Below are 27,202 nucleotides of genomic sequence, written 5' to 3' on the forward strand. Positions count from 1 at the left end.
CTTCCAACTTACACTCTCAAACACGTAGATGCCCTGAATGCAGCTCACTTTCCAGATCCCAATCACCTGAATTCTGATCACCTGTTCACACACCTGTATGTCATTATCACACACTATTTAGTTCAGTTCTTTGCACCCCGTGTATTGTTTGTTTTTCCCGTGATTTACTCATCCCGCATATGATAGCTTTTGCCTATTCCCTGTCTGTACTTTAGCCTATCAGATTTCCTGTTATCAACCCATTGCCTGATCTCCCGGATGACGTTACTAGCCGTTTCCCTGCCTGTACTGTTGACTTTTTGGACCCCCTGTGTATGACCTTCTGCCTGCCACTGGACCCAGCTACCTGCCTCCTCCTGTGTATGACCTTCTCCCTGCCCCCGGAACCAGCTACCTGCCTCCTCCTGTGGTCCTTTACAATAAACACCTGCTGCACCCTGCACTTGAAACCAGCTCTCTGTATCCTATCGTGTTCATTACAGAGAGATAAATTGAGCAACATAGGGAGAGAGGAAATGAAGAGAAAGATTTGAAATAGCAGACTGAACTCCAGATGTCTGACTGCAGGCAAGGGCATCGATCAATGTGACCCACTCAAAAGACCATAGGCTATTTCATAGATGCAGAAAACATTATTTCCAGAGAGAGAAAGAGACATTTCGGAAATTTCCATCTGACTCATCTACACCTTACTTTGCTCACTGAGGGAAATCACAAAATAATATATAAAGCATTCTTATATATGCACTTCACCTCAAACATATTCCTCGCTGTGTGTGTGGCTGTGGCTTTCACGCGCGTGCGTATTTGACTCGAGTGTCTGTGTGCGGCATGGGTATGTCAAATGCTTGGCTTTGCGATGAGCGCATAGTGTGCGTCCTTCCCAGCCTGCGCGCGACAAGAAAAAAAAGGTTTACCGTTAACGGGAAAGTAAACACGAATATGGAGAACGAAGACCATTTCAATCCCAAAGTTTTTCACCTGTAACTCAAATTACAAAACGTTCTTGTTCATTTGGGAAAGAGAAGTGCGTAAATCTTACAAGTGAGCCGGTCAACAGAAGAAAGTAACTAGACAGTTTTTACTACTGCGATATTCTCTCAGATCAACATTCCATTCACTTTCTTTTTTCTGTTACTATCAAAATATTTTGGGGTTTATAACCCTCATCATCAAAGATAAACTTCAGAAGATTGTTTTGTTGTGAAACGATCACACAAGGTTAGGCTACTGGGAATAACTCTACTTATTCTTCAAATATAATATTTATTATTTTAGCCATTACTATTTGGATTATTACTCTTTCAACACAAAATATCTGAGATCTAAAGATGGACTCGCTGTTGAACACCACAGATTACTACTCTTCCGTTAACGCCACTAACGGCTCCGGTTTGAACGACACAGAGGGATATAACCAGTTCGTGCAGCCGATCTGGCAGATCGCTCTCTGGGCCATCGCCTACTGCAGCATGGTGTGCGTCTCCGTGATCGGTAACCTGGTGGTCATCTGGATCATCCTCGCGCACAAACGCATGAGGACCGTGACCAACTACTTCCTGGTAAACAAACACATGTAAAATGCTAAAGAACGAGAGAGCTTGGACAGGCGTTATGTCATCATTTCCAAATTCATTTATTTTATTTTAAAATATCCCCAGTGAATGTGAACTTTGTTTTGTGTGTATGTGTCTGTCTGTCCATCTGTCTGTTTCGGATTCCTCTTTTCTCCTCCCAGGTGAACCTAGCCTTTGCAGAGGCGTCTATGTCAGCCTTCAACACAGTGATAAACTTTGCATACAGCGTCCATAACGAGTGGTACTTTGGTTTGGGCTACTGTCGGTTCCATAACTTCTTCCCCATTGCAGCAGTCTTCACCAGCATATACTCCATGACTGCCATAGCACTGGAAAGGTGAGCTGTGTGTGTGTGTGTGTGTGTGTGTGTGTGTGTGTGTGTGTGTGTGTGTGTGTGTTTTGATGTGTTTAACAGCAACCTTTTCCTAGAGATCCCTTCTCCAACCCTGCTTCTCTCTCATATAATGTCATCAATATGTCGCCACAGCCTCAGTGTGTGAGAGCTGCGTTTTCCTTCACATCATCTCTGCTCCTCTCTTTTCCATCCTTCCTTCACTCCGTCCATCATTCTGGGCTCGCTGTCAGAACACAGATCCCCCTTTCTTCAGTATGTCACCACAATGTCAGAACAATCTGAACATTCTTGCAATAGTGAAGTAGAGAGAGAGTGTAGCCCTTCCTCCAGGTGACCCCAGGCTCCCTGGGAGTGTTTACAACAGGTGTGTTTGTAAACCGCTGTGTCTGAAGAGGATCGATTTTACCTCAACAGGCAGAGAAAAGTAGGGATAGAGAGGGAGGCAGGGATAGAGAGAGGGAGAGGGAGGGGGAGAGAACAAATGGGAAGGGGTGATAATCAAGAGGGAAGGAGAGGGGAAGAGAGGAAGAGCGGGGGAGAAGGGGTGGAAGGGATTAAGGAGAGAAAGGGCAGAGGGAGAAGAGAAACGGTGAAGAAAGAGAGGAAGGGAGATGATAGTTTTGGGGTCACCCCATCTCCTTGTCTTGATTAGAAAAGTAAATCACATCAGTGAAGCAACACGAGGAGAGGAGGGTAGAGGAGGCGAGGAGGAGAGGAGAGGAGGGTAGAGGAGGCGAGGAGGAGAGGAGAGGAGGGTAGAGGAGGCGAGGAGGAGAGGAGGGTAGAAGAGGCGAGGAGGAGAGGAGGGTAGAGGAGGAGAGGAGAGGAGGGTAGAGGAGGCGAGGAGGAGAGGAGAGGAGGGTAGAGGAGGCGAGGAGGAGAGGAGAGGAGGGTAGAGGAGGCGAGGAGGAGAGGAGGGTAGAAGAGGCGAGGAGGAGAGGAGAGGAGGGTAGAGGAGGCGAGGAGGAGAGGAGAGGAGGGTAGAGGAGGCGAGGGAGGAGAGGAGGGGAGGAGGAGAGGAGAGGAGGGGAGGCGAGGAGGAGAGGAGAGGAGGGTAGAGGAGGCGAGGAGGAGAGGAGAGGAGGGTAGAGGAGGCGAGGAGGAGAGGAGAGGAGGGTAGAAGAGGCGAGGAGGAGAGGAGAGGAGGAGAGGAGGGTGGAGGAGGCAAGGAGGAGAGGAGGCGAGGAGGAGAGGAGAGGAGGCGAGGAGGAGAGAAGAGGAGGAGAGGAGGCGAGGAGGAGAGGAGGGTAGAGGAGGAGAGGAGGGTAGAGGAGGCGAGGAGGAGAGGAGAGGAGGCGAGGAGGAGAGGAGAGGAGGGTAGAGGAGGAGAGGAGGAGAGGAGGGTAGAAGAGGCGAGGAGGAGAGGAGAGGAGGAGAGGAGGGTAGAGGGAGGCAAGGAGGAGAGGAGGAGAGGAGGCGAGGAGGAGAGGAGAGGAGGAGGGGAGGCGAGGAGGAGAGAAGAGGAGGAGAGGAGGGGTAGAGGAGGCGAGGAGGAGAGGAGGGTAGAGGAGGAGAGGAGAGGAGGGTAGAGGAAGCGAGGAGGAGAGGAGAGGAGGGTAGAGGAGGAGAGGAGGAGAGGAGAGGAGGAGAGGAGGAGAGGAGGAGAGGAGAGGAGGGTAGAGGAGGAGAGGAGGAGAGGAGGGTAGAGGAGGAGAGGAGGAGAGGAGGGTAGAGGAGGCAAGGAGGAGAGGAAGAGAGGAGGGTAGAGGAGGCGAGGAGGAGAGGAGGAGAGGAGAGGAGGAGAGGAGGCGAGGAGGAGAGAAGAGGAGGAGAGGAGGCGAGGAGGAGAGGAGGGGAGGAGAGGAGGGTAGAGGAGGAGAGGAGAGGAGGAGAGGAGGGTAGAGGAAGCGAGGAGGAGAGGAGAAGGATCAGATACACTCACATCAACTCTGCATGATTACCTTTCATTAGAGCTTGGAGGAACACACACAGTGCAGTGTCTCTTCTCCATCTGTCACCAGAATGTAGCTGTTGCGCTAAAGAAGATGAACTATCAGTAATTGCCAATTAAATGAAACCAGTGGAATGTAAAACTAATCGTGGCCATGTCTGTATCCCCTGGTGTCCCCTCAGTAGCAAGCGTGTGTATATATAAATGTGTGTCTGTGCTACAGTAATGTGTCAGTGTGTATAGCAGTGTGTGTGTGTGTGTATAACAGTGTGTGTGTGTATAACTGATTACTATGTGTGCTTGTATTACTGATCTGTGTGTGTGTGTGTGTGTGTGTGTGTGTGTGTGTGTGTGTGTGTGTGTGTGTGTGTGTGTGTGTGTGTGTGTATTACTGACCTCTGTGTGTGTGTGTGTGTGTGTGTGTATTACTGATCTCTATGTGTGTGTATTACAGTGTGTGTATGTGTATTACTGACCTCTGTGTGTCAAAATCTAATCAAATTGTATTTGTCACATGCTTCATAAACAACAGGTGTAGAATAACAGTGAAAGGCTTAGTTACGGGCCCTTCCCAACAATGCAGAGAGAATGATACAACAACAAAATAATGACAGGAGGATTAAATACACAGTGAATAATGAATAACAATGATGAGAAAGTGGGTGTGTGAGTGTGTGAGAGAGCATATGTGAGTGTGTGACAATGATGAGAAAGTGGGTGTGTGAGTGTGTGAGAGAGCATATGTGAGTGTGTGAGTGTGTGTGCGTGTGTGTGTGTGTGTGTGTGTGTGTGTGTCTTGGGGTGTATGTGTGAGTGTGTTGGTCGAGTCTAGTGTTTGTGCATAAAGTCAGTGCAAGAGAGTTAGTGCAAAAATTCCTATCCCACGTGTGTGTTTTTGTGTGTGTTCCAGGTACATGGCGATCATCCACCCCCTGAGGCAGAGGTTGTCTTCAGCAGAGACCCGTGTAGTGATCGGAGTGATCTGGGTGTTAGCTCTGCTGTTGGCCTTCCCCCAGTACTACTACTCAACTACTGACCAGCTGCCTGGTAGGACCGTTTGTTACATCCAATGGCCTGAATACACCGATGACACAGCCATGGACTTCAAAAAGATGTGAGTACTGACACACACACATACACACACAGAGGGGTTTGAAGGAAGCGTCATCTTCAGGAGGTTCACTAGACATTAGAGAATAAACTGCATTATTTTTTGTCTGTAGAATCTGATTCACTACTCACATCCTTTTTCTGTCTCAGCTGAAATCCCAACTTCTGGATGAATAGCCCGAGCTTCTTTCTGCTGTTTGTCTCCTTGTAATGTAACATCCTAGTGGAATGATTCATGAATCTATCCAACCTCTATTAGTCAAGAGACTGATTTAGAACCAAACAGATAGTAGGTGTTCAGTCTGTGGGGGTTATTTGTTATGAATAGCCATTGTTAGACAGAAGTCGTAGGACTTCAACGACTTTAATTAATTGCGTTGTTATTATTGTTTTTCTGTTTTGTTGTGTTGTTTATTGATGCTGTGTGATCATCTTTATAATATATATATATATATATATATATATATATATATATATATATATATATATATAGCATTGTATTTGTCACATAGAAAATAAGACAATTCAAATCAATTCTATGTTAAAGAGATGAATAACCATGTTTAACAGTCTAGACTTCCTAGACAGCCATGTTCCAAACTGTGAAATAGAAGTTATTCTCTGTGAATGATAACAGTTTGATATCATTAGTCAACTTTGCAGCAATTAAAAACCACAGACTAGACTGTTTAGCTATTAAAAAGTTATTCACACAGAATTTACTTTACTAATTAGCAGGGCTGTCAAAGTTAACGTTTACATTTGTTTTGGCGCAGTTAATTGCGTCTGTTTTTTCTTTGTTCCACGGATTGGTGCGCATGTCACGGGTCATTTTAAACTACTCGCGAGCCGCTATTTTTTTGGTTTGATTACAAACAACATTGTTTAGCTAGCTAGTCATGTTACCTAGCTAGCTAGCAACCTGATAACTTGACCACTGACTAGGCTATGCACAAATGTAGATGGCACAGGACGAACTGAACAGGAATAGGCTCCTCAAAGAGATGCTTCAAAGGTAGGCTGCTTATGCAAGAGTGGGGTGTGTATGATTATGTGTGAGAGAGAATGTGTGTTTCAAGTTTTTAATTGTCACGTGCACAGGGGTGGAACAGTACCCAATTGTCATACTTGAGTAAAAGTAAAGATACCTTAATAGAAAATGACTCAAGTAAAAGTGAAAGTCACCCAGTAAAATACTACTTGAGTAAAAGTCTAAAAGTATTTGGGTTAAATATCAAAGGTAAATGTAATTGCTAAACCATATTTTAGTATCAAAATTAAAAGTAAAAGTACATATCATTTCAAATTCATTATATTAAGCAAACCAGACGGCACCATTTTCATATTTTTTTAATTTACGGATAGCTAGGGGCACACTCCAACACTCAGACATGATTTACAAAGAGGACATGATTTATAAGAGCGAGTAGGCCTACTGAAACATAGATAAGAGGGAGTAGGCCTACTGAAACATTGATAAGAGGGAGTAGGCCTACTGAAACATTGATAAGAGGGAGTAGGCCTACTGAAACTCTGATAAGAGCTAGTAGGCTCTACTGAAACTGATAAGAGGGAGTAGGTCTACTGAAACAGTGACAAGAGCGAGTTGGCCTACTGAAACATAGATAAGAGGGAGTAGGCTCTACTGAAACATTGATAAGAGGGAGTAGGCCTACTGAAACAGTGATAAGAGCTAGTAGGCTCTACTGAAACTGATAAGAGGGAGTAGGCCTACTGAAACAGTGACAAGAGCGAGTTGGCCTACTGAAACATAGATAAGAGGGAGTAGGCTCTACTGAAACATTGATAAGAGGGAGTAGGCCTACTGAAACAGTGATAAGAGCGAGTAGACCTACTGAAACATAGATAAGAGGGAGTAGGCTCTACTGAAACATTGATAAGAGGGAGTAGGCCTACTGAAACAGTGATAAGAGCGAGTAGACCTACTGAAACATAGATAAGAGGGAGTAGGCTCTACTGAAACATTGATAAGAGGGAGCAGGCCTACTGAAACATTGATAAGAGGGAGTAGGTCTGCTGAAACAGTGATAAGAGGGAGTAGGCTCTACTGAAACATAGATAAGAGGGAGTAGGCTCTACTGAAACATTGATAAGAGGGAGTAGGCTCTACTGAAACATTGATAAGAGGGAGTAGGCCTACTGAAACAGTGACAAGAGCGAGTAGGCCTACTGAAACATAGATAAGAGGGAGTAGGCTCTACTGAAACATTGATAAGAGGGAGTAGGCTCTACTGAAACATTGATAAGAGGGAGTAGGCCTACTGAAACATTGATAAGAGGGAGTAGGTCTGCTGAAACATTGATAAGAGGGAGTAGGCCTGCTGAAACATTGATAAGAGGGAGTAGGGCTACTGAAACATTGATAAGAGGGAGTAGGCCTGCTGAAACATTAGGAGCATTAATAGCTGTAGCTATGTTAGTGTCTTGTGTGTTGTTTATGGCGAAAATGCTATTAAAACATTCTCATGTAGATCATTTGGTGTTTCCGTCCCTTCAATGCATAGTATGCCTGTAACTCAATGAACTGCTTTTTAAAGATATATTTTTTTCTTTAGGGACAAATTTAGGGCGATTAGCTAGCCTTTAACTCGATTAATTATTTGAATTGTTTGACAGCCCTACTAATTAGTTGTGATTTTTTCCTAGTTCTCTCAGGCCGGGATTCAATCCGAGCGCAGGTTATAAGCATTGAGAATTTTAAAGGCAGCGTTCCCGCGGTCGTGGAGATCCCATTCCCGGTAAATGCTGCATATTCCGGCACAATCTGAAATTCCCTTTTAAAGTCGTAATGCCTATAGCCCTCGATCGGATTGAATCCCAGCCTCACTCGTTTCACAGTTCTCTCTCTCTGTCCCCACTTTTTCTCCTTCTCTCTCTCACTCATTCACTGTGTTTCTCTCTCTCCACCTACCCATGCTCTCCCCCGTGTGTGTGTGTGTTATTTAGTATTTCCATTAGTCTCAGGTGTTCAGGGGAATGAAGATATTTCCATAAGCAGCTGAGTCCCTGTAGTTCGTCTGATGTTAGAAGTTAGGGGCTAGGGCTTGATTTAGGCCTCTCTCTTCTCTCTTCCTCTTAGTAAATTGATTTCACATCTTTCAGTGAGAGCTGATCTTCTGGGCCGCTACTCCCTGTAGCAAGACTGATAAGGGATCAGCAGACATTGTGTGTGTGTGTGCGTACGTTCGGAAGCAGAGATAAGGAATCAAATCAGAACAGGGTTGACTAGACGAGACCTGAGACCCCAGTCCAACATACTCATTAGTGTGTGTGTGTCTCTGTCTGTGTAGGTACTCTGTGTCTGTGGTGTTGCTGTACTACTTCCTGCCGCTGTGCATTATGGGATGTGCTTACCTGGTGGTGGGCTTGTCCCTGTGGGCGGGGACTATCCCTGGAGACTCCACCCACCGCTACCGAGAGCAGCTAATCGCCAAACGCAAGGTACACGTACGCACGCAGGCACACACACACACACACACACACACACACACACACACACACACACACACACACACACACACACACACACACACACACACAAGCTCACAGGCAGAACACAATACCTGTATGTACACACACTCATGCATGCTCACACACAGCAGGGAACCTCTTGAGTGAATATTCTTAGGAAAATCCCTAAATTGCTTTCAACTGTCCCTCCCTCCCTCCCTCCCCCCTCCCTAGGTTGTGAAGATGATGATCGTGGTGGTGTGTACGTTTGCAGTGTGCTGGCTGCCTTACCACATCTACTTCCTGCTCCAGCAGTTCCACCCTGACCCCATGCAGCTGTTTGAGTGGCGCTACATCCAGCAGGTCTACCTGGCTGTCCTGTGGTTGGCCATGAGCTCCACCATGTACAACCCTATCATCTACTGCTGTCTCAACGACAGGTAGGTGACTGTACACACCACAGGTGGCTGGTGGCACCTTCATTTGGGAGGATGGGCTCATACTAATGGCTAGAACGGAATGATAGGAGTGGTACCAAATACATCAAACACATGGTCTTTGATACCATTCCATTCACTCCCTTCCAGCCATTATTATTATATGTCCTCCCCTCACCAGCCTCCTGTGGTACACACACAAGCGCAAACACAACAGGCATGGACACACACACACACACACACACACACACACACACACACACACACACACACACACACACACACACACACACACTTGACCCATTAGCCTCTCCTTCTCGCTCTCTCACTCCCCCCTCTCTCCCTCTTTCTCTCTCAACCCTCTCTCTGTTTAGATTCAGGGCAGGCTTTCAGAAGGTGTTCTGTTGGTGTCCGTGTGTTCCTGCCGCCTCCTACGAGGAACTGGAACTCAAGTCCACCCGCTACCTACAGACCCAGGTGTGTATAGATTCCCTCTTCTTTCTGGGTGTGTGTATTGTTTTACCTTTATTTAACAAGGCAAGTCAGTTAAGAACAAATTCTTATTTTCAATGACGGCCTAGGAACAGTGGTTAACTGCCTTGTTCAGGGGCAGAACGACAGATGTTTACCTTGTCAGCTCTGGGATTTGATCTTGTAACCTTTCAGTTACTAGTATGAGTGTGTATTTTTAAGTTCTGTCCCAATTATCTCTGTTTCCAGGTGAGTGTGTACCGGGCCAGCCGGATGGAGACCAGTTTGTCGACAGTTCTGCAGCCCACTGAGGAGGAGCGCTGTGGGGCAGAGCAGCCAGGCAGCCCCCCTATCATCCAGACAACCCTGGAGCTCACCTCCACCTCCAACGGCTCAGCCTCACGATCAGCCCTCAACCCCCCCGACAGCCCTGCTTACTACGGCAGACATAACATGGACTAGTGGCCTAAAAATCGCCTAACTGGATTAGTCGTGGTTTAATCTCACTTAACCCAGAACTAAAATGTTACGTAATTTGGTCAGCTGCTCGATTAGGTTCTAGGGGAAGTGTGTTAGAAATGGAGATTTCCGTTTTTGTCTCCACCCTCGCAAAAGGAAAATCTCAGTCAATCCCTCCCACCCCCTTCTGATATTTTCACCGGTGGTTATCATCCGCCGAAGTAAAGCAGTTTAAGCACCGCCTTCACCCAATCCTGATATGTCCAAATAAGCAGTGATGAAAACCCAAACCCCAGAACTAATGCTGCTCGTATCCCATATTATACCGACAGATGTACTGTACCAGTGATGTTTGCTGTAGGTACTGTCTGGGCTCGTGCTCTATTCTCACACATTCTAATGCCGACACAACATCGGCTAGGGCAGCCTCAATTCGTCGGGGCATGAACTCTACAGGGTGTGGAAAGCATTCCACAGGGATGCTGGCCCATGTTTACTACAATGCTTCCCACAGTTGTGTCAAGTTGGCTGGATGTCCTTTGGGTGGTGGACTACTCTTGATACACACGGGAAACTATTGAGCGTGAAAAACTCATCAGCATTGCAGTTCTTAACACAAACTGATGCGCTTGGCACCTACTACCAAACCTCGCTCAAAGGCACTTAAATATTTTGTCTTACCCATTAACCCTCTGAATGGCACACATACACAATCCATGTCTCAATGCTTAAAAATCATTATTTAATCTGTCTCCTCCCCTTCATCTCCACTGATTGAAGTGGATTTAATAAGTGTCATTATTAAGGGATCATAGCTTTTGCCTGGATTCACCTGGTCAGTCTATGTCTTTAAAATAGCAGGTGTTCTAAATGTTTTGGACAATCAGTGTATATCAAACTGGACTACAGTCCAGAGCTCTTCTTTAGGCAGACATGGGTTTTGTGCCCTAGAACCTAGTGTAGTGTTCTATTCTCCTTGTCTAATATATCTGACCAGGCAGCTCATAAGAATTCTATCCATCATTCCAGAACCCTAGGGCTGTGTTTGGAACACTCACCGAATCGCTTCAGCTAGCATCAATGGCAGCCACAGCTCTCTCCCTAAGAAAACACTGATGTTTTTGTGTGAGTGTTTTTGTGTGAGAGTCAGGCAGGGTGTGTGTGTGTGTGTGTGTGTGTGTGTGTGTGTGTGTGTGTGTGTGTGTGTGTGTGTGTGTATTTCCGGGAGGTGATGTGTGTTGGTTCAGCACCTGTTGTCAGGGATTACTGCTCAGAGATGACAATTTGAGGAGCAGTACTCAGTCTGCCTGGTCAGGGCAAAGGTCAGATATATATATAGACAGGAGAGGAAAGAGGGGGACACAAATAGAGTCTAGAAGAGGGGGGAGGAGAGGAGAGGAAGAGGGGAGGGAAAACAGTGAGAGGGGTCAGTTGAAAGAGAGGTGGGATCAGAGTGAGAGGGGTCAGTGAGAAAAGAGAGGAGGGATCAGAGTGAGAGGGGTCAGTAGGAGGAGAGGTAGAGGAAAAACAGTATTCTCTTCCGCCTCTCTATGCCCTCATCTATATTATATTAATATATATATATATATATATATATATATATAGTTATCTGTATTACCTCATCTGTTCACACACAGAGTATGGAGCAGGGCCATGGGGGGCTCTCTCTCTGTGTGTGTGTGTGTGTGTGTGTGTGTGTGTGTGTGTGTGTGTGTGTGTGTGTGTGTGTGTGCGCATGCATTTGTATTTGTTTCTGTGTCTGCTGATATGTTACTTAGTATGTTATTTAGAATGTTACTTAGTATTTTATTGAGTATGTTACTTAGTATTGTATTTAGAATGTTATTTAGAATGTTACTTAGTATGTTACTTAGTATGTTATTTAGAATGTTACTTAGTATTTTATTGAGTATGTTACTTAGTATTGTATTTAGATTGTTATTTAGAATGTTACTTAGTATGTTATTTAGTATGTTACTTAGTATTTTATTTAGAATGTTACTTAGTATGTTACTTAGTATTATATTTAGAATGTTATTTAGAATGTTACTTAGTATGTTATTTAGTATGTTATTTAGTATGTTATTTACACACACACACACACACACACACACACACACACACACACACACACACACACACACACACACACACACACACACACACACACACACACACACACACACCTGATTGTCATGCCTTGCTTCAGCTATCTGTGCATGAGGATAAGCGCCAGTGTGATTGATGCATGATTGTCACAAAAGAACTGGACATATCTGTGACCGTTTTATTTAGAAGGTAAACAAACTATTTCAACTGATTTATCTGAAGAACTGAGATTGTTATTTCCTCCATGATTGTCATGTCACACAATGTTTTATAAAGTATAGTCATTGTTATTTATTCTTATTGAGTGTGTCCAGTGTTTACATCAATGAACATGAAAAGTAAAACAATTTAATGTGTTATGGTATGGTGACTCTATCTTTGGTTTTGTTGTGCATCAAAAGATGTTGCCCAGAGTTTTACAGTCTTCATGTTTGTGTTGTATTGAATGACATTGTGACCATTATATTTTCTACCTGACTGAAGTATGATTCCATATTATTTACTGTATCAAACAGTAGCCACACATCATTCTGTCAAAATAGTCAAAGTTGAACTATTTGAAGAATGCTGCTGATACACCAAAAATAAACATATTTATGATACAGAAAACTATTTCTAAAGTAGTACATTATATCAAGATAACATGAGGAACGAACTTGGAAAGTTGACGTTCTCTAAATGGCTGTCTTGACAGACATCCTAGCCTTTAGGACAATCCAGTTCAGCATATCCATCAGTCTGATCAGGAAACCTGGAAAGTAGTGCAGTATATGGGGAAGAAGGGACCTGACGACAACAACATGAGGAAAGTTAACTGTCTGTGAGTCCCAGACAATCCATTCCACAGGAGAACAGGCTGTCTGTATGGAGAGATGCTGTGAACAGCCCATCGATTTGTCTGATCAGTAAATCCATTGAATTCTCTGTCTGTCTGTCTGTCTGTTGTCTGTCTGTCCATCTTGTCTGCCTGCCCATCTTGTCTGCCTGCCCATCTGTCTGTCTGTCAGGTGGTCTCTGAGACGAGCTCTGAACATCAACAGGTGTCACCAGGTGTCTGGAAGAACAGGAACAACAACTCCAATCTGATCTCGTTTTAGGTCTGCCAAAATTCACTCAGTTGCTATTAAATCTAAACCATCCCACTGATTTTATGGCAGTTAAAACTCATGATAAAGCAAACAGTCTAAGTGAACACACATTTTCATTTCAATTGACTGTAAATGAAATGAGGCTATTGTACACCATCTGTGACTGCATGTTCTGCCATGATGAGTGTGTCCGTGCATGTGTATCAAAGTTACAACGATAGTGATTGGGAGCTGTTATGTTGTGTTGGCAGTTGGCGTGTAAATGAAGAGGAGACCAGGCTGGTTGTTTCTACAGATATGACGTTACTCCTGTGTTATTATTCAATAATGACCGATCCTTTTTACTGCTCCTCTGTGTCAAACCAGACGGTGTGACAGAGCTGGTATTGAGGATGGGTGGAGGTCTTCTGTTTGGCTAGGTCAGGTTGTTATGGTTACAGCTACTCTATGTGAACCCATCTGCTTTAATGTGTGTGTGAACACGTACTTGTGTATAAATTGGAGGTAATTTCCTTTAGACATCCAGAGTCAGAGGAGAAGAGAGACGGGAAGCTGCCAATAGTTGAATATACTCGGTGGACAATTTATTGGGTACTGTTCACAATGGTTTGCTCCTACAGACAGTGAGTCACGTGGCCATGGCTTGCTATATAAAGCAGGCAGACAGACATCGAGGCATTCAGTTACTGTTCGACTAAACGTTAGAATGGGCAAAATGAGTGACATAAGCGACTTTGAGTGTGGTATGATCGTCGGTGCCAGGTGTGTCGGTTCCAGTAGCTCCGAAGCGGTTGGCGTCCTGGGCTTTTCACGCATGACAGTTCTGGGTTAAGCAAGTTTACAGGTGGGCCATAAACAGGCAAATAACAGCGCAGTACAACAGTGGTCTGCAGAACGGCATCTCGGAATGCACAACTCATCTGTCCTTGTCACGGATGGGCTATTGCATCAGACGACCACACCAGGTTCCACTCCTATCAGATAAAAAGAAGCAGCTGCAGTGGGCACACCATCACCAACACTAGACAATTGGAGAGTAGAAAAACATTGCCGGGTCCGACGAATCCAGTTAGGATTTGGCTAAGCAGCTTGAGTCCATGGCCCCATCCTGCTTGGTGTCAAAGGTACAGGCTGGTGGTGGTGGTGTAATGGTGTAGGGAATAGCACACGTTTGGTCCCTTGATACCAAATTAGCAACGTTTCTATGCCCCGAAGAACACGGTAGGAGGAGGCAAAGGGAGGTCCGACACGGAACGAGATGGGTGTACCTAATAAACTGGCCCCTGAGTGTAGCTCTCATATCAACGTGCCACATATAAGAGCAACACATACACATGCACACACAAATACGTTAAAGCAAATACTGTCCGTCATTGGTTGACACCATGCCATTACTGGAGACAGTTGATCATTAGAGAAAATGTCCACTAAATGAGTTGTTCTGTTGTCGCTCTGTCCAATGCGTCAAGTTGATATGTGTGTTGCTAGTGAATTACAAGTGTATTTTATAGCATAACCTGAAAACCAGGGATTGTGGCATCTGTGTGATGCAAACACAAACATCTGTTCGCAAGAGTTTATTTTCTATTTTTTATCTGACAGTTACTGTATCACCCACGCACCTGCACTTCAAGAGTGTCTGTTTGTTCTGAACTGATGTCCACACTTCTAACGCCTGTGGAAGAGCTAGGTTATATGGAGGGAGGGATGGAGAAAGGGTTCAGAGAGCGGGCAAGTTCAAATAACACACACCTGCATACAAAGACACACCTGCAAGTACACACATAAACATACACCTGCATGCACACAGAGGGGACAGACAGACAGACACTCAAATTAGCCAAAAAGTTTAGCAGCTCTGAATGCTACCAGACGATTCACTCCTCCCCTCTTTCTTCCACATTCTTTTCTCTCCCTCCCTCCCTCCCTCCCTCCCTCCCTCCCTCCTCTGTTCTCTCACCTTTAATAGATTCCTCCCTCGCTTGTTTAGCTGAATGCTGTCCTGTTTCATTGCTCTCTTTTAGACAATGTTCCCACGTTAGCGGAGACTGCATTTATGGTGAATGCTACATATGTTGCCTCAATCTGAAGTTCATTTTACATTTCTATTGCTTCAGTTTTGCTCTCTTTCCCACATCCCTCTTTCTTTTGTCCCCTTCTGTCCTGTCGGGCTGGCTCATCTTTTGTTCATTGTTATATACTCTTCCAGGCCCTCTCTCTCCATCTCTCTCTACCTCTCTCTCTCTCCCTTCTCTCTACTCTTCTCTCATCTCTCAGTGGAAGAAATCAGACCATTATCAGTTTGTTTAAGGCCATCTCTGCCCTCGGTGTCACATCCATCTGAGAGGAAGAAGAGGAGAATGAGGACTGATTCTGTTCTTCAACAACAAGCATCTGTTTCACTCTGATTCCATCTAGTGGACCAAACTAAAACTGTCGTCTTTCTCTCTCTCTTACACACACACACACACACACACACACCTACCGCAGGAGGAACGTCAAGCTGATTGTTGGCATAGTAACCGTCGTGCTCATCGTCGTTCTACTGACCCCTGGAGTCATCCCCATGAAATAACACCTACCATACCACCCTGAGATTCACACTGTCTGTCATGCAACTCTTCCTGTGTGTTAGAAATCAATAAAAGCACACACTTCACACACGTAGCCTACATACTAAGCAAACACACTTGCATGCACACAAACACATCTAAAGCCTCATGGCTTATATTCTACTTTATCTCTTGCAAAGTCTTTGTACATGTTACTCAATACTTTTACAGTTACCAGAGTGAAGATTTCTGTGCACACACACACACACACACACACACACACACACACACACACACAAAAAAGAAAAAAGGATCCAAACATTTCAAAGGTCCTTGTCTGCATGGCACTCAAGGGTACAAAAAGCACCTCCTTCTCCAAACAGCTAGGCTGCCCACGACAGCTGAAACAGAGCAGTAACTAGCCAGTTTGGTATGCCCTAGTTTTGTCAGGCCTGCAATCTGGAAGCAGCTTGTCAGAAAAGGCCTGCTCCATGTAGCCGTCCAATCAGCACCTCCCCCGGACCTCCCCCACAACAACAATATCTGGTGCATTTATACACAGGAAAACACATCTCATCAACATCAAACCAGCTTCCCCTTACACAAGAATGTTTATGCATGTGTGCTGTTGGTGAGACTACTCAACAGGTCAACAAAGCAGTCAACAATGCGGCCATGTCGTGCCGTGGGGGAGATCTTCGTGGGCTATACTCAGCCTTGTCTCAGGGTAGTAAGTTGGTGGTCTGTTGATATCCATCTAGTGGTGTGGGGTCTTTGGCAAAGTGGGTGAGGTTATATCCTGCGTGGTTGGCCCAGTCCGGGGGTGTCGTCGGACGGGGGCATAGTGTCTCTCGACCCCTCCGGTCTCAGCCTCCAGTATCTATGCTGCAATAGTTTGTGTGTCGGGGGGCTAGGGTCAATCTGTTATATCTGGTGTAATTCTCCTGTCTTATCCGGTGTCCTGCGAGAATTTAAATATGCTGCCTCTAATTCTCTCTCCCTCTCCCTCCCGGAGGACCTGAGCCCTAGGACCATGCCTCAGGACGACTTGGCATGATGACTCCTTGCTGTCCCCAGTCCACCTGGTCATGATGCTGCTACAGTTTCAACTGTTCTGCCTGCAGCTATGGAACCCTGACCTGTTTACCGGACGTGCTACCTTGTCCCAGACCTGCTGTGTTCGACTCTCTCTCTCTATCGCACCTGCTGTCTCGAACTCTGAATGCTCGGCTATGAAAAGCCAACTGACATTTACTCCTGAGGTGCTGACCTGTTGCACCCTCTACAGCCACTGTGATTATTATTATTTGACTCTGCTGGTCATCTATGAACGTTTGAACATCTTGGCCATGTACTGTTATAATCTCCACCCGGCACAGCCAGAAGAGGACTGGCCACCCCTCAGAGCCTGGTTTCTGCCTTTCTAGGGAGTTTTTCCTAGCCACCGTGCTTCTACATCTGCATTACTTGCTGTTTGGGGTTTTAGGCTGGGTTTCTGTATAGCACTTTGTGACATCGGCTGATGTAAAAGGGCTTTATAAATACATTTGATTTATTGTTAGAAATGTTACATATCCTTGTTTGAACAGCAGCCATTCACAACATGGGCAATGAACTCCTTTACATTTGACTCATGTAGAATACAAAATGGGTAATTGTTTGCAGGGTACCAGAGTGATAGATTATATTTTGTTGCAGCCTCGCCTTAACAGTAAATGTGAGAATGCCCTCACCAACGGAAGCATTCTGGTACATGGAATGGGAGACAGAGTGGTCAGCACAGTCCAGAGCAGCGAGTTTCCCCTGCAGCCTCAGGCCAGTCCAGTGTTGCAGTAGCTGCATCCGTCTGATACCAAGGAGTGTTGTCCTGGATGTAGGATGAGATGTTCAATCATGGGTTACAGACGCCTCCACAACAACACCGCAATCTGCCACAACTGGATCAGTTTACATATCAGTCCGTGTTGTCCACCTGAACTCTCCTCAAGTTGCACAGGTCCAGACAGTCTGACCAGACTCCAAAGCCCACAGCATGATTGTCCAATTTTCCATTGGCCTTACTCCTGAAGCCCAGGAAGCTCAGTGTCAATGGCCAGTGGAACCTTCCTCCTCCAGGAGGAGGGAGGCTCAGGCTAACTGCCTAACTGTCACATCGTCACTGTTGAGCATGTTCAACAGGTGAGTCAGTCTGATAGCAGCATAAATCCACTCAATAGTCATGACACCAAAACCCCACTCTCTTTGGCTCAGGAAGATATCCCGTGTTGTGTGTTGAAGCATAGCCACTTTCTCACCACATGAACAGTTTTGTTATTCATTTCCCTCAGAACCTTCTGTGGGAGATATACATTTGAATCTATGCTAGGGCCACCTCTCTCACAGCTTCTAGCTTCATGACCACAGGCAGAGAGGAAATGTCAATCATATCAAGCCTGGTTGAATACTCATGGACAATCGCCTGTTCCCCCCCTCTCGCCAGCAACATTAAACAAGATCACTATATGTTTCGTGACGAGTGTAAACGCTGATTGGTTTATTCATTAGTGTTAATGTTGGGAGCATATCAGTTTTAGACTTGTACCAGTGGGTTACCTCTGCTGCATCTTTCATAGAACACTGCACATTGTCTTTCACTTCCAGCCCAAACCATTTAAAAAAGTCATCACACAGAGAGATGTTTGTCCTTTCCCTGAACAGAAGAGGCCACCTTCTGATGTAAAATACCACAGGAGACCAAACCAGTAGTAGAAGTACTGTATACCTATTCCAGGCACTTTTATTTATTATTTAAGAAAGAGTTATTCATCATCTTCACCACTAAAGGAGTCTACCAGGAGTATTAGGGGGCAAATCCACATCTCACATTATCAATCTCATTCAAAGGTCCTGTGTGCTGAGAAAGCACACAGTGAAATGCAGAGGACAGAAACAACAGCCCAATTCCAAATGGACCCCTGGCACCTAGCATTGGATGCCTCGGCATCACTCACATTAAGAAGTGAAAGCCTATGACAGAGGCTGGCTAGCCCCTAACCTGGAGCATTTTCTGTATGCTAAAAATTCAGAGAACAATGTGGAGCTATCACAGCTATCCAATCCTCTCAAATCTACATCTGCATGGAGTGCCAAGGGGTTAGAGGTCCATTTCGGATTGGGCAAAGGAAACATCTCCAATTAAAAAGGCAGAAGTAAGGTGTAGTAAAACCCCAGACAGTAGAGTCATTTCCAGGGAGAGGATAGGTAGGCCAGAGATCGCTGTTATTGGGCAGTTTCCGGTCTGTGTACGTGGGCGTACCCTCTCTCGCAAGACCATTTCTGCACGTTCTCAAGTGGGAAAGCATGCCCATGCGAGAGAGAAAAAGAACCTTGACAATTTTTTTCATGAATCGTCTTCATTATCCCATATCTTTTGGGGGAATATATAGAGAACGAGAGTTCCTTATTTAAATGGCTCAATTGTAATTGTAACCTCAACAGTGATTATTGGTGCCTACAGCACCAGCAGAGGGACATTCCTACGACATACCTAATTTGATCTGAATGAGGTGTTATTCACCACATGCAAAAAAACAGGGTTGGGTCAATTTCACTTCAATTCAGAAAGTAAACCAAAATCCATTTCCACATTTTCCTCATTGAAAAGCATTGGAATTTCTGTGTACTTCCTGAATTGACTGAAATTAAAATACAATTGACCACAACCATGGCAAAAAATATTATTGCATCTCAGTTATCTCAAATAACAGTAGACTGGTTATTTTGTCTGGTGAGCTATTGTAGAATGAAGTTGCCTCTAGATGCTGATTTAGGGTCAGTTTTGCATTTCTCCCCGTAATGGCTAAGGTTTGTCGATCTTAGATCTGTGCATGCAGGCAACTGCTACCCAGAGTAAAGTAAGAGAGGAAAGCAGAATACATATCTACACTTAACAAAAATATAAACACATGTAAAATGTTAATTGCATGTTTCATGAGCTGAAATAAAAGAACCCAGAAATGTTCCATACACACAAAAAATGGATTTCTCTAATTTTGCGCACAAATTCATTTACATCCCTGTTAGTGAGCATTTATCCTTTGCCAAGATCATCCATCCACCTGACAGGTGTGGTATATCAAAAAGCTGATTAAATAGCATGATCATTAAAACAGGTGCACCTTGTGCTGGGGACAATAAAAGGCCACTAAAATGTGCAGTTTTGTCACACAACGGCACAGATGTCCCAGGTTGAAGGAGCATGCAATTTACATGCTGACATTAGGTATGTCCACCAGAGCTATTGACAGATATTTGAATGTTAATTTCTCTACCATAAGCCGCCTCTAACATAATTTTAGAGAATTTGGCAGTACGTCCAATCGGCCTTACAACCGCAGACCACATGTAACCACGTCAGTCCAGGACCTCCACATCCGGCTTCTTCACCTGCGGGATCGTCTGAGACCAGCCCACCCAGCTGATGAAACTGTGGGTTTGCGCCACAGGAGGTTGGTGGCACCTTAATTGGGGAGGATGGGCTCATGGTAGTGGCTGGAACGGAATTAGTGGAATGGAATCAAATATATCAAACACATGGTTTCCAAAGCGTGTACAGCGTCGTGTTGGCGAGAGCGTTGCTGACGTCAACGTTGTGAACAGAGTGCCCCATGGTGGCGGTGGGGTTATGGTATGGGCAGGCAGAAGCTACAGACAACAAACACAATTGCATTTTATCGATTGCAATTTGAATGCTGAGATACAGTGATGAGATCCTGAGGCCCATTGTAGTGCCATTCATCTGCCGCCATCACCTCATGTTTTAGCATAATGCACAGCCCCATGTTGCAAGGATCTGTACACAACTCCAGGAAGCTGAAAATGTCCCGGTTCTTCCATGGACTGCATACTCAGACATGTCACCCACTGAGCATGTTTGGGATGCTCTGGATCAACAGCGTGTTCCATACCCCGCCAATATCCAGCAACTTCGCACAGCCATTCATGAGTGGGACAACATTCCACAAGCAACAGCCTGATCAACTCTATGTGAAGGAGATGTCATGCTGCATGAGGTAAATGGTGGTCACACCAGATGAGTGGTTTTCTGATCCACGCCACAACTTTTTTTTTTAAGGTATTTGTGACCAATAGATGCATGTCTGTATTCCCATCATATGAATTAAGAGATTAGGGCCTAATTAATGTATTTCTTATATGAACTGTAACTCATGAAATTGTTGCATATATATTTCTGTTCAGTGGATTCCTACAGCATTTCAGGACTAGTAAAAACACATGATACTGTGAGGAAATGCAAGGATAAGAGAGACGAGAGATTCACAACATAAAACAAAGACAGGATGCATGACGATCCTCATTGGAGGGTTGGATGGGACACCGGAGTGGTCCTGCCTTTCCCTTTCGACTCGTAAGTCCTAAACAGAACCTAGGTCCAGAGCTTCTACAGGAGCAGACGCAGGACCAGCTGAGAACCGTACCAGGTGAGAACCAGACCGATTGAGGTGTAGGCAGGCAGACGCCAGCCCAGACCTGAGGGAGTTCATGCAGGCAGATGCCAGCCCAGGCCTAAGGGAGTTCATGGCTCACCCACACATGCACCTGTTCAAAAGGTTGGGGTCACTTAGAAATGGCCTTGTTTTTAGAAAGAAAAGCACATTTTCTGTCTATTAAAATATCAAATTGATCAAAAATACAGTGTAGACATTGTTAATGTTGTAAATGACTATTGTAGCTGGAAACGGCTGATTTTTAATGGAATATCTACATAGGCCCATTATCAGCAACCATCACTCCTGTGTTCCAATGGCACATTGTGTTAGCTAATCCAAGTTCATCATTTTAAAAGGCTAATTGATCATTAGAAAACACTTTTGCAATTACGTTAGCACAGCTGAAAACTGTTCTGATTAAAGAAGCAATAAAACTGTCCTTCTTTAGACTAGTTGAGTATCTGGAGCATCAGTATCAGTGGGTTCGAACACAGCGTTGTACGAGATCTTCAGGTTCTTGGCAATTTCTCACGTGGAATAGCCTTCATTTCTCAGAACAAGAAAAGACTGACGAGATTCAGAAGAAAGGGTTTTTTTCTGGCCATTTTGAGCCTGTAAATCGAACCCACAAATGCTGATGCTCCAGATACTCAACTGGTCTAAAGAAGGCCAGTTTTATTGCTTCTTTAAATCAGCACAACAGTTTTCAGCTATGCTAACAATTGAAAAAAAGGGTTTTCTAATGATCAATTAGCTTGTTAAAATTATAAACTTGGATTAGCTAACACAACGTGCCATTGGAACACAGGAGTGATGGCTGCTGAAAATGGGCCTCATGTCCGCTTATGTAGATATTCCATTAAAAATCAGCTGTTTCCAGCTACAATAGTCATTTACAACATTAACAATGTCTACACTGTATTTCTGATCAATTTGATGTCATTTTAAATGGACAAAAAAATGTGCTTTTCTTTCGTAAAACAAGGACATTTCTAAGTGAAGCCAAACTTTTGACCGGTAGTGTGTGTGATTTTATATATATATATAAAGAGAGAGAGAGAGAATTGTCAGTCAGTGGCTATAGGGTTCCAGTCTCAAACACAGAGCCCTGCAGCACTGGGCTAGACTGCTATGTGTGTGTGTCCACCCAGTGCTGTAGTAGAGGGGTTTGTTCGCTGGGTGAAGCGCTCCCGTTGGTGTCCTGTATGACAGTCCTCTCACATCTTATCTGTTAGAAGAGAGAGTTAGTCAAAGAGGAGATAGAGACACGGGAGAGAGTGATTGAATGTGAGAAATAATGTTAAAAGCACAACACTGTTAGCATAGTTAGGATCAAGTATGCTCTCATTTCAGTCAGTGAATCTGTTCACAGAGAAAACTTTTATCAATTGCACAGCCGCGCCTTTTCACGACAAAAGGCCAAAAAAACATGTCTCGTCAGTAGTGGTGTAACAGACTGTAGTCGATCCGTGATCCGTACGATCACCCCCCACGGTTCGGCACGCATGTGAACCGTAGATCAATTGCAAAGTTTAACCATCATAATGTGAAATACAGTTTTACTGCCGCTGTTACTTTTGAAAGTAATAAATCCCTAAATCTCGATGCAGAGTTGCAGTGAAAAGACAGACAAGAGGTGCGTCCTGCGTTTTACTCTGAAGCCTGATTTGATTTTTTTTTTTTTTTAAAGCAGTTCTGTGTACTGTTCGCGTGAACGGGGTATGTTGAATCCCAACGAATCAAGCCTGGATCCTCGCGTTGCAAAATGCAAAGAAAACATGATCAGTGACAGCCATGGCTAGCGGAGGAGCTGATGAACTGGAAAAGCCTTCCGCTTCATTTAAGTCTCTTGTATGGGAGCATTTTGGCTTCCCTGTCAAATATGGATTACGTTAGAAGGATGGTGGACAATACCATTACGGTGTGTAGGCATTGAGCCACAAGAAAGCCGTATGATCGTGGAAATACATGGAGCATGGACACACATTTAAAGTGTCATCACCCTGGTGTGTCAGTGACAGGACTCAGCCAAGAGACAACTTCTCACCGCGGCATTTAAGCCCTTTGCTGCAGAATCAGACCGGACTTAAGCCATCACCAAATCTATTGGGATGTTTATAGCTGCAGACATGAGGCCACTCTGTTGTGGAAAACAAAGGGTTTAAAAATATGGTGAAAGTGCTTGAGCCACGCTACGAAATCCCCTCGCGCACCCATTTCAGTATGAAGATCGTGCAAGATCTTTATGAACAGGAAAATATCAAAATTGTCAACAAACTATCCAAGGCGTCCTCTGTTGCCCTCACCACAGACAGCTGGACCTCCACGGTAACAGAAAGCTACGTGACTGACTGCTCACTACACCACAGAGAGGGAGATGTGACGTCCCCTCTATTCATCACACAGGCACCAATCTGGCGCAGGTACTGCTTGGAGCAGTAGCAGAGTGGAAGCTAGAGGCCCAATAGCAATATCCCAACCACCACAGATAATGTTAATTTTTATTGTTTATTTCACTTTCTTATATTATCAACCTCACTTGCTTTGGAAATGTTAACACAGTTCCCATGCCAATAAAGCTCCTTGAATTTAAATTAATGCCAAGAACCAAGTAAATGCAGTGATAGAAGCTGGACTGGGGCCACATATAACTTGCTTTGCACTTGTGATCAATTTAGCATCCCAAAGGGAATCTCAGTGAACCAGATGGACCGTCTCCTTGGGAGAATCAGGAAGGTGGTTTCCTTATTCCACCGAAGCACAACAGCCGCTCATGTACATAATAACACCAAGCAGGAAATGTTACAGCTAACGACCCACAAGCTCATACACCATGTCACAACAAGATGGAACTCCACTTATGACATGTTGGAGCGCCATCTTGAGCAGCAGGCAGCTGTATACTCTGCACTGACAGACAAGACCCTGAAAAAATAAAGACATCTTCACCTTGTCTGATGACGTGAAGGTGGCAGAGGTCCCCCGGGTGCTCAAACCTCAAAATGGTTACAACCCTATTGATCACTGAAACTGCACCGTCTGTGGCCATGATCCTACCTCTGAAAACAAGGATTCTACAATCCATGGCCCCAAGTGAGGACGACAGCACCATCACTAGAGATGTCAAGGCTGCCATTAGAGAGGACCTGAACCCCAGATACACCCCCCCCCAAATGTACAGGACTACCTTCTGTGACAACCCTGTCTGCCGTATTCTCTCTCTTTGTTCTTGTTTCCTTATTAGGATGCCGGTGGGCGGAGTTGGGAGGGTCGTCAGCTAGATGGGAAACACCTGGGCTCGGGTGTGTCCCAGGATAAAGAGACCTCTTCCACAGTCATTGAGAGACTCTCTCCAGGCAGACACTTTGTTGATGTTGGTTGTAGTATTTTTGTGGCTTTTTGGTTATTTGCTTTGGCACCTTTCAACACTCTGCATTATTACATTCAGGTATGCAAAACACTCACTTACACTACTGATTACACACACCATTGTTAATTGTTCATTTTGTTTAGTTACTTTATTTAATAAATATATATTTTGATACTCCTTGTCTCCACATTGTCTCCCTTTTGTTGCGAACTCAGAGCCGTTTCGTAACAAGTGGGGGCTCGTCCGGGATCTTGAACTTGTTTGGGAGAAAACGTGGAGGTATGTTAAATTCTGTAGGTGCTTTGTGTATTTTGTTGGTTTATTTGAGTTTGGTGCTCAGTATTGGTTGCCTTTGTTTGTTTGCTGCGTTGGAGAGTGTACATTGGTTAGTTTCCAGGCCCCTGCCCATCCTGGAAACACGTGTTCTACTCGCTGTTGGGACATCGGTAGGAGGCGAGTACAATCGGCTGTGTACCTCAGTGGGAGATTTGGATAGGGTAGTGAAACTTACTACCTGGAGCTATAGCCTTTTCCCCCTGATAGGCTTAGCGTCATGTTTCATTTTGGAATACGTTGGGCATGGTTAATGTTTGTTATTTTTGTGTGGTGTCTGTGGACTGAGCAGTTGTCTTGGGGGCACATCTGTGGCTTGGTGGAATCTGCCAGCGTGCTGGGGGTTTATTTTCTTGCCAGTGGGCTACAGTGCATAATTACCCACTGCAAATCTGCATGAAGACTAGGGTTGAGTTATTGTAGGGTTTGGGGAAGCTCCATATCTCAACTCTTTCTGTGGTGCCAGTGTGCTTGTCATTTCTCTTGCTGTGGTCTGGTGTGCTCAGCAGAGGTTGAGTGAATTTTTCTCTCTGATTATGGCGTCTAATGTAGACGAGTTCATTCGCTTTCCATCAGAGGAACTGTTAGACTTCTGTACTAAAGAACAGCTGTTGAAGGTTGCTTAACACTACAAGGTTGAAATTAGTGAAATGTAAAAAAATTCTATTAGGTTAATATTGAAGGCCAATCTGATGGAGAGAGGTATTCTTGAAGATGCCACTGGGGCAGCCTCTGCTGAGGACTCGCCGTCTCCCCGATATGTTACAATTGCCGCTCCATCGGTTAGTCCTAGTAGTCTTTTTGAACAGCAGAAAGAGCTGCTTCTGTTACAGCTAGAGCACGATCGTGAGAAGCTCGAGCACGATCGTGTAAAATATGAAAAGGAATTGGCTGCTGATCGGTTAAAATATGAAAAGGAATTGGCTGCTGATCGGTTAAAATATGAAAAGGAATTGGAATTTAAACAGGATATGGAGCGTGCTAAAATCAAGCTGCAACAAGAGCGACTAGAGTTGGTTAGGGAAGGAAAGCTCTCAGGGGAGAGTTTGCTCTGGGAAGGTGAAGCAGATTTACTTAGGAGTCGTTCCTCTTTTGATCGTGCCCCGGACACATTTGACATTGTTGGGAATTTACGGTTGTTGCCTCAGTTTAACGAAAAGGACCCTGAGACGTTATTTTCGTTGTTTGAGCGTGTTGCTGACGCTAGGAGTTGGCCTGATTCTGACCGCACTATAATGTTGCAGTGTGTGCTGACTGGTAAAGCGCAGGAAGCATATTCAGCTCTTAGTGTAGCCGACAGTGTCAGTTATGATAAGGTTAAAACGGCGGTGTTACAGATTTACGAATTGGTTCCTGAGGCTTACCGCCAACGATTTAGAACTTTAAAAAGGGATGATAAGCAGACTCATGTTGAGTTTGCGAGAGAATTATCTTCACAGTTTAATCGCTGGTGTTCCGCCTCTGCAGTTATGACTTTCCGAGGGCTATGTGAGCTGATTATGTTAGAGCAATTTAAGGACACAATCCCTGATTGTATAGCGACGTACATTAACGAACGAAAAGTAAAGACTGTCGCTGAAGCTGCGGTTTTGGCGGACGAATATGTTTTGACTCGCAAGTGTTTTTGCAGAACCCCGTATTCGGAGTGAGTGGGGGGCGTTCGGAGAGATTTGGGCCTCGCTCACCGAGATACTTTGGTTCACGAGCAGAGTTTCATTCAACTAGGGTTGAGCCTGACTCCCGTGGTAAAGATGACTTTGGTCAAGAGTGTCACTACTGTCAAGGCTTAGGTCATTGGAAAAACGAATGTCCGGTTCTCAGGTCTAGGGGTAAATTCAGTACGTGTGCTAACATTAAATTTAGGCCTATGGCGTTAGCTGCGCCTGTCCCACATCAGTTCACTGCCGACACATTGTCTCATGCCCAGGGGCATTTGAAAGTCCATATTGATCCAGACTATTTAACTTTCATTACGGAGGGTTTTGTCTCTGTTAGGAAGTAAGAACCTAGTGCCAGTGAAGATCCTAAGAGACACAGGTGCCTCTGAATCGTTTTTGCTGGAATCTGTGTTACCCTTCTCTGCTGAGACTGATTCAGGGAATAGTGTTCCAATTAGGGGAATAGGGTTGAACACTGTCAGTTCCATTACATAAACTGATGTTGGATTGTGGACTGGTGAAAGGTGAGGTTGTTGTGGGGGTGCGTCCTTCATTTGCCTATTGAGGGTATCAACGTTATACTAGGGAATAACTTGGCTGGTGAGTGTGTGGCCTGTCGTGTTTCCATCTCTAGTGGTTTCCACTAAACCGTCAATTGTAGGGATTACTGATGCGAGTTAGCAGAGTTTCCCAGCGGTGTTCTCTGCGTGTGCAGTGATGCGGTCTGAGCCATGGTGACCTGGTCCCTGCTCCGGTAAATGAGAATACCACAAAGACGTCTGTCACTGTTTTCCCTGTTATCCCGTTATCTGTATCCCGCTCCGATCTAAAT

At 44.8% G+C, this 27,202-nt stretch overlaps 2 protein-coding genes across 7 annotated transcripts in view; one reads left to right on the forward strand and one right to left on the reverse strand.

Moving 5' to 3' along the window:
• The first annotated feature begins 872 nt into the window (after positions 1-872).
• On the forward strand, positions 873-10,257 carry LOC106568557 (substance-P receptor). The gene is made up of 7 exons (XM_014138999.2): positions 873-1,562; positions 1,739-1,914; positions 4,734-4,937; positions 8,245-8,395; positions 8,639-8,844; positions 9,216-9,318; positions 9,562-10,257. Exons 1-7 carry the CDS (start codon positions 1,332-1,334, stop codon positions 9,772-9,774), a joined length of 1,284 nt encoding a protein of 427 aa, XP_013994474.1. The 5' UTR covers positions 873-1,331; the 3' UTR covers positions 9,775-10,257.
• Positions 10,258-17,084: 6,827 nt separating this feature from the next.
• The window catches only part of LOC100534606 (SCARB1-like protein 2), a 56,063-nt gene continuing 45,945 nt past the window's right edge, over positions 17,085-27,202 (reverse strand). For 2 of the 6 annotated variants that reach the window (XM_045690503.1, XM_014138759.2), the window contains one exon: positions 20,529-21,118. The gene's annotated coding sequence lies outside the window, so the exon portion shown is untranslated. 6 annotated transcript variants of the gene reach the window in all.

Source organism: Salmo salar, chromosome ssa01 (assembly GCF_905237065.1).
Source record: "Salmo salar chromosome ssa01, Ssal_v3.1, whole genome shotgun sequence".
Lineage (NCBI taxonomy): Eukaryota > Metazoa > Chordata > Actinopteri > Salmoniformes > Salmonidae > Salmo > Salmo salar.